The following is a 15,912-nucleotide window of genomic DNA, read 5'->3' as shown; positions in this document are numbered from 1 at the left end:
GGCACAATCACAGCTTACTGCAGTCTTGACTTCGCAGGCTCAGGCAATTCTCTCATTTCAGCCTCCAGAGTAGCTGGGACTACAGGCATGCACCACCACATGCAGGGTTTTTTTTGTTTGTTTTTGTTTTTTTTAGAGACAGTGTCCCACTGTGTGGCCCAGGCTGGTCTCCAACTCCTAAGCTCAAGCAATCTTCCTGCCCTGGCCTGTCAGAGTACTGAGATTATAGGCATGAGCCACTGCACCCAGCCAAGACTGCCCTCACTTCTGACACTAGCTGTCAATTTGGTGGGGAGGTTCCCAAAACCACCCTCAGATTCAATCATTTGCTAGGAAGACACAGAACCGACTGAGAGCTGCTGTCATTGTAGGTAGGGTTTATTACAGTGAAAGTCTAGATTAAAATTGGCCAAGGGCAGGGTGCAGGGAAAGTACCGCATGCAGTTCCCACTGTCCCCTCCCCATGGAGTGAGGAAGGCGTGGCTTTCCCAGCATCGCTGTGTAACAGTAGGCATGCAGCAGGGCCACCCTGCAAAGCCACTCCAGCATTGGGTCTGAGGTGTCTGCTAGAGCTCCCTCACATGCATGTGACTGATTGTTCCCCTGGCCGATCTCAGCCTCCAGCCTCCTGCCCTCCCGAGGTTGACTGATTCCATGTGACCCCCAAATCCCCCACCCATAGCATGTCGTTACCACCTGGAGTGTCCAGGTCCCATCCTGAGACTACCCAGTGGGGCAGCCCCACCGTAAATCACATCTAGACTACCCAGCGTGAGCCCAGGCCACTGGCAAATGAAGACAATCCTATTAAGCACTATACTCCAAGGGCTTGGAGATAGATCACCTGCCAGAAGCTGAGGACAAAGTCAGAGCTCTTTAGGGCAAGGTTAAACTCCTTACTACACAAATCAGTTGTATGATTATTACAGTCATGTATTTTATATTTCAAGAAATGTGTTTGACTATTGTGAAATAGAGTTGAAGCCTTTCGAACCTTTAAAACCAACAACTATATGTTTTGCATATGTTAAAATAAAAGTTATGACATACTTTACTTTGGTGATAGCAAATGAAAATAAACTTAATTTTAAGTTTTGCTTGGGACAGAAAAAGAATAAGAAGGCAAGAAGCAAGAAGGGCAGATCATTTGTGTGTCCCTACAGTTATCTTGCAGTTTACCATCATTGCTACCAACAGATTTTATTTTCTTCTTTAAAATGAGAAAATGCCACCGATTCAAAGAGATTATGGAGACACAACAATTGGGTGCAATGTAGGATCCTGGATTGGATCCTTGGAAAGAAAATGAACGTTAGGGGGGAAACTAGTGAAACACAAACAAGGTCAGCAGTTTACTATTAATTATTACCATGATGCCTTTGGGAAGCCGAGATGGGTGGATCATGAGGTCAGGAATTCAAGACCAGCCTGACCAACATAGTGAAACCCCATCTCTACTAAAAATACAAAAATTAGCGGGGCATGGCAGCGGGTGCCTGTAATCCTAGCTACTCGAGAGGCTGAGGCAGGAGAATCACTTGACCTGGGAGGCAGAAGTAGCAGGGAGCGGAGATCGCGCCACCGCACTCCATCCAGCCTGGGAGACAGAGCAAGACTGTCTCAAAAAATAATAATAATAATAATAATAATAATAATTACCATGATGCATGGTACCAATGCTAATTTTCTGGTGTTATTATAATTCTGTGAGTTGTTAATATTAGGGGAAGGTGAGTGAAAAATATATGTGAATCCTCTGCATTGTTTTTGCAACTTTTCTGTAAGTCTAAAATCATTTCAAAATGAAAAGTTAAAAGAAAAAAGTTTAAAATGATCTGTCTCTGCATATTCAAGGATTCTCAATCATTTTCATCTTTTTGGAGATCAACCAACTCTTTGATGAAAAGTAGGTACCTTCAGCCAACTCTTTGATGAAAAGTATGTACCATCTGTCCTAAAGAGCCTCAAGTCCACTTCATAGTTTGGATGTTTGTACCCCAAACCTTACGTTGAAATTTGATCCCCATGTTGGAAGTGGTGCCTCACAGGAAGTGTCTGGGTCATGAGGGCAGATCCTCATGAATAGATTCATGCTCTGAGTAAGTTCTCACTCTATTAGCTCCCTTGAGAGTTCCCCCATTAGCTGGTTGTTAAAAGAACCTGGCACCTCCTCTGTCTCTCTTGCTTCCTCTTTCACCGTGTGATCTCTACACACCACTCTCCTTCACCTCCCGCCATGAGCAGAAGCAGCCTGAGGCCTCCCCAGAAGCAGATGTTGGCACCAGGCTTCTTGTACAGCCTGCAGAACCATGAGCCAAATAACCCTCTTTTCTTTATAAATTACTCAACTTCAGGCATTCCTTTATAGCAACACTAAATGGACTAAGACATCCACTGTTGCCATTTCATCAGTTCACAGACCCACATGGAGCCCATCTGTGGGCCTCAGTGAAGAACCCTAGCTCCAGGGTCCACAGCTCAGGACTCAGGTGTGAGAGGAAGTAGCATCCAATAGTTGATCTGATGAGGAACACGTAGCTCCCACTTCAGCTAAGGAAGGAGACCACCCCTCATATTGTCTTATGCCCAATTTCTGCCTCCAAAGAAAAAAGCAGTGAAAACTAAAAGGCAGAAATGAAATCTACGGGCAGACAGCCCGGTGCCACACCCTGGGCCTCATAGTTAAAGATCAACCCCTGACCTAATCGGGTTATATTATCTATAGATTACAGACATTGTATGGAAAAGCACTGTGAAAATCCCTGTTCTGTTATGTTCCGTTCTAATTACCAGTGCATGCAGCCCCCAGTCACGTACCCCCTGTTGCTCAATCGATCATGACCCTCTCACGCGGACCCCCTTAGAGTTGTAAGCCCTTAAGAGGGACAGGAATTGCTCACTAGGGGAGCTCGGTTTTTGAGACGTGAGTCTTGCCGATGCTTCCTGCTGAATAAAGCCCTGCCTTCAACTCGGTGTCTGAGGAGTTTTGTCTGCAGCTCATCCTGCTACACAGCCACATTCATGTCTCCAGCCTCTGGCCACGTGGGAGACCTTCCTACAAAATGGGAGACAGGAATGCAGGACTTCATGCTCCTCCATGACATTTCCTCAAAAGGTTCATTATGAAAGCACAGCAATCACGCCCACAATACAGGGCACATAGTCTTTGTGAGCTGAGGAGCACCATAAATACATCCTAAAGGGGTCCTGACTGCAGCCCCACTAAGTGACACCAAACAGGGTAATCAGATCTGGGTATCAGAGCCTCTGCAGGAAATGTTGGCTTAGCCCACAGTGCTGAAAACAAATGCAAATTTGTACTAGGTGTGGGTCATCTGCTCCACCCCACACTTTCCCTCCCACTTTCTGGCTTATAAGCAATTCCATCAAGAGGTTAAAGAAGGGCACAGCTGGCTAAATGGTAGAAATGAAAGGCAAGACCAAAAATCTGCCTGAAGCCTGCAGGGATAGCTTCCATCAGTATGATTTTTATATGAATAGTTGTGGGAGTTATGAGGGGACAAGAGTAACGATGCACACACTGGGCTCATGAAGGCCAAAGTCTTCATATCCTGAGTTTATAAATCAGGTGCTAGTGAAATCAAACACAAGACACATTTGCTCTAAAGGACAAAGGCGGCTTCAGAGAAAAGGAATGGTTTGTCCAAGGAGAATCCATGATCACTTCCAGCCCTGAGAAATGGCTAGCACATCAGGAAATGCTTGGACAGCTCTGGCCCAGGTTCAATAACCTTTCCAAAGAATCACACTAAAGCACAGATCCCTTTATCCTGGGGGTCCAGCTGCCCAAGCTTGGCCACCAAGACAGAGGGATCTGCAAGAAAGCTGACTTTCTCCAAGCACTGCTCCATAACGGACAGAGTGAGAGGAGAGTGTGGAGTGGACAGAAGGCTCGCACAGTGCAGTGAGTGTGCAGAGCACTGAGGAAGGAGGAACACAGCCAGTGGGGACTGAAGAGGCCTGCATTTCTGACAGGGACTGGAGTAGACACAGATGGTAAGCACGATGGAAAGTGTTCTGATCAACCCCCTAGCCCAGGAGGGTGGGCTCTCATTCTGCCACTCTAGACCCAGGTGCAGTCATGCGCCGCATTATAACCTTTCAGTCAACGACTGGCCATATATACAACGGTGGTCCCAGAAGATTATACCACCGTATTTTTACTATACCATTTCTATGTTTAGATACACAAATACTTGCCATTGTGTTACAATTGCATGCAGTATTCAGTACAGTCACTAGCATGTGACTGTACTGAATAGAGTCTAAACCACTGAGCCTTACACTGAGTCTTACACTGAGTGTGTAATGGGAGGTACCATCTAGGTTTGTGTAAGTACATTCTACGATGTTCAAAGATGAAATTGCCTAACGATGCATTTCTCAGAAGGTGTCCCCATCACTAAGCACCAAATGACTGTATTTGTTCAGAACTATGGCAGCAAGTGAAGGCTTCAGCTTCCCTAGACCTTCACAGTCTCATGGAAACTTCTAGGGCAGCCAATCCTTTCAAAGGAACTAAAAGTCCTTTCAAAGCCAATAATTCACTTCAGCAACCTGGACCCTAAGGCTTTCATTCCACAATTAGGATACAATTATCTGATTATTTTTCCCCAAAGAAAAAATTCTAGAAGGAATATGTGCATTTTTAGGACTTTTGGTATGCACTGCCAAATGTCCTATCAGAGCAGTCATCTCAATTTACACACGGACAGACATGTCCACTTCCCCAGTCTCCTTTGCAATCTTTGCCATTTAGTACTTGGGAGGTAATTTTCATTTGTTTCAACTGGAAATTTTATAAAATGAATAATGAATGTATTTTCCTTTCATTTGTGTGTGTGTGAGTTGCTGTCCTTTGCCACATTTCTAGTGAACTGTCTTCTTCTTATTGATTTGTATGGTGTCTTTAAGTATGACGATTGCTAATATTTTCCCAGCTTGTCACATGTTAACTTCATTTAGTGGTACTTTGGCCACACAGAAGTGCTGGATTTAAATCTTCTTCCTTATTGTTTCTGCCTTTGTTACATTGGTTAAGAAAGCCTTCCCTGGCAGAGCTTGCAGTGAGCCGAGATAGCGCCACTGCACTCCAGCCTGGGCGACTGAGTGAGACTCCATCTCAAAAAAAAAACAAAAATGAAAGCCTTCCCTATGACAAGATTATAAGAAGATTAATCCATGTGTTCTTCTGGGCCTTTGTGGCTCTGTGCTTCCCATTTTACATTAATCCATCTGGAGGTTCTCTTGGCATGGGAGTTAGGTAAACATTCAACTCCCCGACCCCACCAATGTCTAGCCCTTGTCATAACACCATTTATTGAATTATCTGTCCTTCCCCTAATATTCTGAAATGCCTGCAAAGTGAGGAAATTGTTCTTTGGCAATTTTTCAAATCTACACTGCGGACGATTTCCCTTTCACCCCCACCCCACACCCTCCCTTTTGTTGAGTATTTGCCTTAAGATGCAGGTGGTGGGTGAGGATGTGCCCCATTTTGCAGCTGGGCAGTCTGTCTATGGAGGCTGGGGTCACATCAACCCCAATCCTAACAGCTTTCTCCCCTGCTTTGGGCCCTTCAATGTGTCCACTTTCCTGAGACGCCTTAAGGGAATTTATGCAGATCTATAAAAGTGACGATGGTCCCCCCTCACAGCCACCTTTTCCCACCAATGCTTTGTCATGTACCTTCACGGCAGGATCTGAAACTTGTCCTAGTGTCCACGGCCGGTCTTGACCTTAACAGAACCTATGTACCCTTGTGTGAAGCAGAGGCCGCAGCCTTAGGACTCTGAGCCTTGGCCTTTGCTGTGTGCCGCCCTCCACCCCTTTCTCTCTCAGACTTGGGAGGAGTGAGGAGAGGAGCCACCTGGGGCAGTTCAGGAATGGGGAGCTTCAGGACAGTTTGCACCACACACTCTGGGACTTAGCTGTGCAACACCCCGACCCCCAAGTGAGGAAGGTGGTGTCTGTTTGCTCCACCAGACTGTCAGCTCCTCCCTAGGAGCACGGAGTGTGTCTTGCTCACATTCGTATCCCCAGTGTCAGCACTTAAAATGGATTCAACGGATAAATGTTGAATGAAATTCAGAAATGATGTGCAATAGTAAAAGCTAACATTTAGGAATCAACTTATTACTTACACGACACCTTTGCATATTGAGTGAAACTAAGTTGTTTGATTTAACAAATGTGTGGCTTTGGGGTAGAGAACAAGAACATAGCAAGAGGAAGCATTCTTTATTAGTCCTTCACGAAAGAGGATGGACAGACACATCTACGGAGAGGGGCTCCAGAGGCAGGGACCCAGAGATACACCCGGCCAGGCAGAAGAGCTCCAGGATGTGGCCCCGATCCTGGGAAAAGTGCGTTTAAAAGAGGCTTAAGGCATATCAGACAGCCTGGCCAACATGGTAAAACCTTCATCTCTACTAAAAATACAAAAAAATTAGCCGGGCATGGTGGCACAGACCTGTAGTCCCAGCTACTTGGGAGGCTGGGGCAGGAGAATCACTTGAGCCCAGAAGGCGGAGGTTGCAGTGAGGCGACACCGTGCCACTGCACTCCAGCCTGGGAGACAGAGTGAAGGAAAAAAAAAAAAAAAACAGGCATTATTAGAGAGGCTTTATCTCCTACGTGTTCAAAAGCAACCATGCTCCTCCCAGTATCTCAGGGCGACTGGACTGCCTGTGTTCCTGTTGCTCTTCACAGAAGCTCCATGAAAGCGGGCTTCGCTTTTGTTCATGCAGCCAGAGGCTCAACACATGACCTCGAAGCCGCCAAGGCTTTATCAACGGATTTCTCCCAAAAACTTCGTTTCCTTCCGCGACGCCCTGCAAGAACACTGCATTCCTGAGTCCCTGGCTCAGCGTCTGCTACCCCGATGCTGTCAATCAGATCCTGCTAATCTGAGCGGCCGTGGCTCCGTCCCGGCTCCGCGTCCGCTGACAGGTCAGCGCTGTGAGTCTCCGGATTACCAGTCCAAACGGGACGGCTTGAGGTCCCCGCGCCCTAGGGACCTGCGGGGCCCGAGCGCACGGCGCGCCAGAGAACTACATTTCCCACAGTGCTCTTGGGAAGCCGGGGCCGCCGAGACCCACGGCCCGGCGGGCGGGCTCGCGGGGAGACTCCTGGGAGTTGTAGTCCATTCCGCCGGCGCCGGCGCTGGCGCTGCTGCGGGCTCGGCGCCGGCCTTTGTCTGCGGGCACGCGCCGCTGCGGTGAGTGAGGCCGCTGGCCGGGTCAGAGCGCCGGGGCAAGGCGGGGCTGCGCCATCAGACCGCTGTCCCGGGCCCTCCGTGTGGCCGCCTTATGCCAGCGGCCGCCAAGGAAATGAGCAGGCCTGGCCGGCCCGGGCCCCGAGGGAGGCCAGCCGCGAGCGGAGAGGTCGGCGGTCCGCAGAGCAGGGTCCCGTGGACCGGAGAGCGGGATGCCGAGGTTCAGGACGCAGGGCGGGCCCGGTGCCCGGGGCCCGGGGCCTGAGGCGGGAGGGCAGCGTCTGCGGAGAGGAGCAGGGCCCATGGGGTCGGGGCGTGGGAGGGGGAGGCCGCGGCAGGCTCACCCGGCCTCCGTGCGGGCTTCAGCGAGTGCGGGAAGCCGGTGCCGGCCTTCCGGGGTGGGAGGAGAGGCAGCCCCTGCGGGGGAGAGTAGGAAGCCAGGCAGCGTGTGGGAAACCACGCTACCCACAAGCTCCTAAACCTGAAACTGGCCTCAGGACATTTTCCAGACCGCCAAGTGTACCCCTCTTCTCATCCGCCCTCCAGAGGACGCCGGATTTTAGATCTTAAATCTGGTGGTCTCGTCTGATACTCCTCTTGTTTGGTTCTTTCCTTCTCATTGTCCTACCTGATAGGACAGTGTTAGTAACCTGTTTAATAAGTGGGGAAGCAGAGTCAGGGCTGCTGGGTTACTCGCCCAAGATCATATCCTGGGGGAGCCACGGCAAGAAGCCAAGACTCTCACGGACTACTTCTAAGCTTTTTCCAAAGGATATAGTAGCCTTTCTAATAGGAAAATCAATGTTTTTAATTATAAAGCCACTTTTACAAAATCTTGGGGAAACTGCTTCCTCAGACCTGTGATCTAGGGAGAAAAATATGACAATTTCTCCCTTACTAATCACGGAGGTCCCTGATAGGCGGCGGAGTTGTAACTTGAAGACCTCACAGCAGGTGGAGAGGCAGAGCTGTGAATTCTACTCTAATTTCTGGAATCCCTGGCGACAGAGTCCAACCCCAGGCAGCAGGCGCCATGTACCCCAGGGACTTTTAATGTGTGTGCAGCTGTTGAGCAAGAATACCTTGAAATTCCAAATGATGTGCTGGCATGCTGGTAGGGAATTCCTTTGCAGCTTGTGTTCCAAGTTGGAAGTGAGTCCTCCAAATAAAAATTTAAATGATTCTCCTGGTCATCACAGCATGTAGCAGAATGTGCAGTTGTCAAGAAGAACCAGCTGCTTAGGTTGACAAAACAAAGAATGGTAGCATCATACTATTATTTCATTAAATCAGAAGGCCAGCATTTTGATAGGACAAATTAGAGGGAAACAAGGAGTATGCATTGAACCACTGCATTTCTTAAAAGTGTAAGAATTCAGTAATTAGGATCCTGAAGTAAGAAGAAATATTTTTTTAAAAAAATAGATCATGTGGGCCAGGTGTAGTAGCTCATGCCTACATGTCTTGGGAGGCCGAGGCAGGAGGGTCACTTCAGGCCAAGAGTTGGAGACCAGCCTGGGCAGGATAATGAGACCCGATCTCTACAAAAAAAAGTTAAAATAATTTTTAAAAATTAGCCAGGCTTGGTGGTGCTTACCTGTAGTCCTAGTTATTTGGGAGGCTGAAGTGGGAGGATCCGTTGAGTCCTGGAGTTCAAAGTCACAGCAAGCTATGATTGAGTCACTGTACTCCAGCCTGGGCAACAGAGCAAAATCTTGACTCAGAATTTTAAAAAAATTAAAAAATAATTTAGAGCACATACAAGAGGATTCCTAGGATCTGGAAGAGTACTTCAATCTGGTCAAACTCTCTTCCTTTCTGTTCAATTTTATAAGCATTCTGACCAGCTCTTTAGTGATCAGGAACTAGACAACTGTCTAATGTAAGAGCATACATTTTGGATCCAGAAAGTCTTGGATTTGAACCTTTGCTCCACTTTGACTCCTTGTTTTCTGTGGGTTTTTGGGCAAGTTACTTAACCTAGTTGGAGTGCCTTGGGCTTGGAGTCCAGAGTAGGTCTTTCTTTTCCAAGAATTGACAAGTGTTTACACTTGGTCAGAACTGGTATTCTTGTATCTTCAAGAGCAAGAGAAAGGCGAGTCTGGGTCTGGAGCCTCCTAAGAATTGTTCAGTGGTAACAAATGGACTCTCTTGTTAAGTCTTTGTAACTACAGATAACTGGAGAGCTGATTGGTTCCAACCAATCGTGAAGGCTGAAATGTTGTTTTCTTAGATTCTGAATTCCTCTGGGGCTTGGAGGGAAGAAAGTAGTAGGTGGTTAGGTGGGGAACCAAAATGGAAGATCCCAATTACATGCCAAGACCAAAGTGTAAACAGGAGTGACTATTAACTTGGGATTGGCAGGAAGAGATATATGTTTATGTGTTCTCTGCTTTCCCACATCCTGCTTCCTCCTAGACTCATTTGTGTGTGGTCCTGGTACCTTTGGGCCCATTTTGCAGTGATATTTTAGTAACTGACATTATGTCAAGCAATCTAGGTTTCTTACATTCACTTATGTCTCAACAACTGTTGACTTTTTCCTTCTCACATATCAATTATTCTGCCCTTTCCTGTTTGTTTCTGTTTGTTTTTCTCCCTCAGGTGCTCAGGAACAGCCCATGGAAGAATCATATGAAGAGGTGGTGACTGAGGTCGTAAGCAGGAGTGGACATGTTTGGATTTCCAACAGCTACCCTGCTGGACTGTCATGGAAGATATGCCCAGAATGTAGCGTTCTTCAGTGAGTGAGTCAGTTGATGGCTGGATGCGCTCAGCTCACAGATATTCAGTGTCCCTGTTCTCAGCACTGGTCGGCAGTCTGAGGAAGCAGAGGAGACCTTGCTTTGGTAGAGCTTGCTGTTCCTAGGGTTATAAGAAAAGCCTGTGAGCTGGAGTTAGAAGTAATAGTAGAAACAGAGCAAGAGAACCATCTTGATATGGAGGTAGCGTTGAAGTAGTCTCTGAGAATGAATGAGCAGCTTAAATCTCAGCACTGTCTCTGAATAAGGCAAGGGAACAAGGAGAAGATTACCCTGGAGTGACAGACACCAAGAAAACTGTTAATGGTGATGAATGGACCCATATTTAAAGTGCACCAGGAGGCTCAGATGCAGGGCAGTATTTGGAAAAAAAAAAGTCAATATCTGCATAGAGAATAACTTCCAAACCAAAATTGATTTCAGTTTTGCCATAGCTTAGTAGACTGAAAATAGCAAGGATTTTAATGGGAAAAATTCCTTGGATCAGATTCTATAATTGCCATGGCTAGATCTGCAGTATCAGACAGGTTATTTAACTTCCTTAAGCTCCAGGTTCGTCTGTAAAATAGGACAATAAGTTCTATCTTGTAGGGTTGCAGGGATTAGCAATGATAGATGTAAAGTACCCAGGATTGTGCTACATATTTTCTGAGGTCATGGTGCTTATTCTATTGTCAGAACAGATTGGACAGAGGTGGATTTCTGAAGAAGCAAATGCAGCTTCAGTTTTAGGACCCCTCACTTGGATTGGTCTCTCCAAGACCCTGTGCTTAATTTTATACATTTTCTTAAAAGGGTGCCTCTAAAATGGGAAAGTTTTAGGCCTTATACAGCCTGGATCCACACCTGTTTTGGAGTCAAATAAAAGTTGGGTATGGGGCTCTGTGTGATTCTGTATAGTTTTCTAAATTTTCTGAGCCTGTTTTCTGACCTGTAAAATAGAGAAAACCATGTCTATCTTACAAGGTTATTTGTTGGCCTAAATTAAATTTAGAGGCAGTACACTGCTATGGAGAATGCCTATTTGAGTCAGCTCTAACTTACCTAGCTCTGTGACCTTTGACAGGCTCCCTTTGCTCCCATTATCTGTATCACTCTCATGGCATTGTTTTCAGGATTGCATTGTCTATGCAAAGAATAAGGCCTGGCACATCATAAGCACTCAAAGTATTATGTTTCTTTTTCCCTATTCTAACTCAGCATTATTGGTGCTTCTTATATGACTTCCCTCTCATTTTATCAGATGTGATGACTGAAGCCCACCACAAATATGACCACTCTGAGGCTACAGGATCCTCAAGCTGGGATATCCAAAATTCTTTCAGAAGAGAGAAGCTGGAACAAAAATCCCCAGATTCGAAGACACTACAGGAAGATTCACCTGGAGTGAGACAAAGGGTCTATGAGTGCCAGGAGTGTGGAAAATCCTTCCGGCAAAAAGGTAGTCTAACGTTACATGAGAGAATCCACACTGGTCAAAAGCCTTTTGAGTGCACCCACTGTGGAAAAAGCTTCAGGGCCAAAGGCAATCTTGTTACACATCAACGGATACACACGGGAGAGAAGCCTTATCAGTGCAAGGAGTGTGGGAAAAGCTTCAGTCAACGAGGTAGTCTCGCTGTCCACGAGAGACTCCACACTGGACAGAAACCCTACGAGTGTGCTATTTGTCAGAGAAGCTTCAGGAATCAGAGTAACCTTGCTGTTCACAGGAGAGTTCACAGTGGTGAGAAGCCCTATAGATGTGATCAGTGTGGAAAAGCCTTCAGTCAGAAAGGAAGCTTAATTGTTCACATCAGAGTCCACACAGGCCTGAAGCCCTATGCCTGTACCCAGTGCAGGAAGAGTTTCCACACCAGGGGGAATTGTATTCTGCATGGCAAAATCCACACAGGAGAGACACCCTATCTGTGCGGCCAGTGTGGAAAAAGCTTCACCCAGAGAGGGAGTCTGGCTGTGCACCAGCGAAGCTGCTCACAGAGGCTCACCCTTTGACCACTCTCCTGAAGAGAAGTTCTCTTTATGAATTAAGAGTACAAAATCCTCTGAGATGAAGCAACCTATCCAGTTCTATGGAATGAATGGAGAATCTTTCAGAAAGACCATCATTGGGTAGGGCAAACTGACTTTTTTCCTTTCCCCCAAAAGAGTATGAAAAATAAATGTCTTGTTTATTATCATTATCATGTATGTTTTATAATTTCTGTCACTTTATTCTGACCTGATTTTCCAAGGTACCCCCATTAATCTGGTGCCACACTAGAGATTGTTCTGTGTATACCCAATACAGATTTTAAATTTGTAGTTGACACCATCAGGCTTTTATAAATGTAAAAAATCAGCCCCTTATCAATCCCAAGTTATTTTTCTTCCTTACATATTCAAATTAATCTTGTTTTGCCTTCAAAACCACTGGGCAAAATCCATGGGGCAAATCTAGTTACCTTTATAATCTTCTTGTTGAACATTTCATTACCTGGATGATACCCCCAATAACCTATTGTAACTAATCACTCATGTCTATAGCAAGAGGCCTAGCCTTTTATTACAAAAGAAAATTTCTTTCCAAGCCTGCACAGCCCTAGTTTGTGCATTGAGACATACTTCAGTCCTCCACTCCTAACTAGGATAGAGATAATTCACCTGTAACCAAAGAGCAAACAACTACTGTCTGTGCAATTTTTAAAAATCTTTAACCCATTTCTCCCCATCTACTAAAGGGACTCCTACATTTTCAGAGACCTTCACTCCCTCTTTGGTAACAGCAGCAATATCTTGGGGTTGGGTTATCTAGAAAGGTTATAAGTGTTATTACTGAACCCAGACTTGTAGTTTGTAGTCAATAATGAACTTCCACTTTCCAACAATAGTATCCTCTTCCTCCTGCACACACACCAAGAAATTTGGAATTCTAACCCATCCTTTTTTCTGACCTCCAGGGGATGAGATTTGAAGAAGGCTGCAGAGGAGAAATTGGTTTTGAGGGGAAATTTCCATTTCCATTTTTTAAAATCTTAGCCATCTCTATAATTTTTCATACTGAGCATTTATGTAAGTGAAATGATGAATGATAGAGATTTTGGTTTTCTTGGTAAGACACCATTCCATCCTTTCTAGTGGATCCTATAAATCAGTGGTCCCCAACCTTTTTGGCACCAGGGACCAGTTTCATAAAGACAATTTTCCCACAGACAGAGGGGGATGGTTTTGGGATGATCCAAGCACATTACATTTATTGTGCACTTTATTATTATTACATTGAAGTATATAATGAAACAATTATAAGGTACTCACCATAAGGCAGAATCAGTGGGAGTCCTGAGCTTATTTTCCTGCTACTAGACAGTCCCATCTAGGGGTGATGGGAGACAGTGACAGATCATAAGGCATTAAATTCTCATAAGGAGTGCACAACCTAGATCCGTTGCATGCACAGTTCACAATGGGGTTCACACTCTTATGAGAATCTAATGCTGCCACTATCTGACAGGAGGCAGAGCTCAGGTAGTAATGTGAGCGGCAGGCAGCAGCTGTAAATACAGATGAAGCTTCGCTTGCTCTCCCACCACTCACCTCCTGCTGTGTGCCCCAGTTCCTAACAGGCCATGGACTGGTACTGATCCATGGCCCAGGGTTGGGAACCCCCTGCTATAAATTATTGCTTCCTTAATCCCAAAAAGCTTGTAATAGTAAATCTTTACCATGTAGAGAGGTAAATTTCAAAGGTCTTTGAGCACTGAAACAATTTAGAAACACTGGATTCTAATAATACAAAAATATTCCAAAGATACCACAATAACATTTGAAGCTGTATACAAGAATGTTCATGTCATCTTCATTTATAATAGCCACACACTTAGAAATGTCCAACAATGGGTGAGGGATAAAGAAACTGTAGTATATCCATACAGTGAAATACAACTCAGCAATAAAAAAGAACATACACGTGGTACATCAACAATATGGATGAATCTGAAAGTTTTATTTGAGTTGAAGAAGCCAAATACACAAATAGTATAATTCCACTTATGTGCCTTCACAGAACAGGAAAAACTATGTGTGAGGATTGACTTGAAAGGCACTCAAGGGAAGTTTACAGAGTGAAAACAATGTTCTGTACCTGACATCAGGCAGTTGATGCAGGGGTCTAAACAATTACCAAAATTCATTGAACTCGATGCTTAAGATCCGTGCATTTTATTATATGTAAGATATACTTCAGTAACCATGAAACAGTATAAATGTATTGCCCACAAGCTCTTTGACACTCATCCCATGAAGAGATGGGGGGCTATGTCACCACCACTTGAATCTGGACACGCTTGTGACTGCTTCAAACGATAGAACACAACAGAAATGATACTACACCAAGTATAGTTCTGAAAAGCCTCTAAAAGGTCTGAAAATTTTCTGCCTGGTTCTCTTGAGACACTTCCTCTCAGGTGAAACCAGCCCATGTAAAAAGTCCAGTTATCCTGAAATCACTGTCATGGACAAGCTGCATATAAATGCTCCAGCCAACAGTTTCAGCTGAGCTCCCAACAGCCTGCCAGCCATGTGTGAGGGTCATTGTAGGTTTCCGGCCCAGTAGAACCTTCACATGACTGCAGCCCCATCTGACATCTGGCCAAAACTGCATGACAGACTCCAAAGTGAGACTGCCTCACCTAATCCCTGACAAACAAAATCATGAGAAAAATGAAACATTATGGTTGGATACCACTAAATTTTCAGGTAATTTGTTATGCAGCAATAATAGAATAACTTAAGTACTTTTTAAGGATAAGCCATTGTAAAATTTATATATAGGAAAAATCTGAGGCCAGGCACGATGGCTCACGCCTGTAATCCCAGCACTTTGGGAGGCCAAGGTGGGTGGATCACCTGAGGTCGGGAGTTCAAGACCAGCCTGACCAACATGGAGAAACTCTGTCTCTATTAAAGATACAAAATTAGCCAGGCATGGTGGCGCATGCCTATAATCCCAGCTACTTGGGAGGCTGAGGCAGAAGAGTCACTTGAACCCAGGAGGCAGAGGTTACAGTGAGCTGAGATTGCACCACTGCACTCCAGCCTGGGCAACAAGAACAAAAACTCTGTCTCAAAGAAAAAAAAAAAAAGAAAAAGAAAAAGCTGGGGAAGCAACTTGATATTACCTCACTGGCTAAATCAAAATAGGAAATTATGGTTTATGATTCATCAGAAAGCTTAAGGTTTAAAAATAAACATTCTCTTTGACAAAATAAGAGGCATGGTATAGGTTAGTTAACTGAGATCTAATCCAAGTTATAAAATGAAGAAGTAGATGCTGGACTCCAGCAGTACTGCACTATAAGAAATGTAAAAATATATGCCTATATGTATACTTATACTTTCAGAACCTCAAATATATATATGTGTATATATAGATAGATATAGAGAAAGAGCTATATAGATATATATAATCTTAAAAGCATAGTTCTGCAAAAAGGAATGAGTAAATAATAAAGAGTAAAGAGGTCAGAAAATATATCATTGGCCATTGGTGATCAACTAAACCTTTAGACCCTCTCCCCTCCCTTTGGTAGGGGGGTGCTGAAAGTTCCAGTCCCCTAATCCTACTTTGGTCTTTATGGTGACCAGCCCCATCCTGAAGCTACCTTGGGGCCTCTGGCCATAGTCATCTCATTAGCATAAAAAAGACACTCTTATCACTCAGGAGATTCCAAGAGAGTTAGAAGATGTTATGTCAGGAAATGGAGACAAAAACCAAATATATAAGCCAGGGTACGGTGGTTTATGTCTGTAATCCCAGCACTTTGGGAGGCTGACGTGGGTGGATCACTTGAGATCAGGAGTTCGAGGCCAGTCTAGCCAACATGGTGAAACCCCATCTCTACTAAAGATACAAAAATTAGACAGGAGTGGTGGTGG

At 45.1% G+C, this 15,912-nt stretch overlaps 1 protein-coding gene and 1 long non-coding RNA gene across 9 annotated transcripts in view; one reads left to right on the top strand and one right to left on the bottom strand.

Annotated features, from left to right (window-relative positions):
• Nucleotides 1–15,912, bottom strand: part of LOC130540528 (uncharacterized) — a 45,861-nt gene that overhangs the window by 18,642 nt on the left and 11,307 nt on the right. The window lies entirely within an intron of this gene.
• ZNF32 (zinc finger protein 32) lies at nucleotides 6,548–12,182 on the top strand. Of its 8 annotated transcripts, none has more exons than XM_063607358.1 (3): nucleotides 6,548–6,972; nucleotides 9,842–10,086; nucleotides 11,243–12,182. In XM_063607358.1, exons 2-3 carry the CDS (start codon nucleotides 10,005–10,007, stop codon nucleotides 11,992–11,994), a joined length of 834 nt encoding a protein of 277 aa, XP_063463428.1. In that variant the 5' UTR covers nucleotides 6,548–6,972; nucleotides 9,842–10,004; the 3' UTR covers nucleotides 11,995–12,182. The 8 variants fall into 8 exon arrangements, with proteins under 8 accessions (XP_063463428.1, XP_034786277.1, XP_003816788.1 ...); XM_034930386.3 differs by having other exon boundaries at nucleotides 6,564–6,972; nucleotides 9,842–9,980; XM_003816740.5 differs by having other exon boundaries at nucleotides 6,842–7,240; nucleotides 9,842–9,980.

This window comes from Pan paniscus, chromosome 8 (genome assembly GCF_029289425.2).
Source record: "Pan paniscus chromosome 8, NHGRI_mPanPan1-v2.0_pri, whole genome shotgun sequence".
NCBI classification, from domain to species: domain Eukaryota; kingdom Metazoa; phylum Chordata; class Mammalia; order Primates; family Hominidae; genus Pan; species Pan paniscus.
Note: the sequence above shows the minus strand (reverse complement) of the source record. Positions and strands in the feature narration are given on the sequence as shown.

Coding starts and splice junctions, on each gene's coding strand:
- ZNF32 (XM_063607358.1), top strand. CDS start 10,005: ATGCGCTCAGCTCACAGATATTCAGTGTCCCTGTTCTCAGCACTGGTC. Junction 10,087..11,242: donor GCAGAGGAGACCTTGCTTTG/GTAGAGCTTGCT, acceptor TCATTTTATCAG/ATGTGATGACTGAAGCCCAC.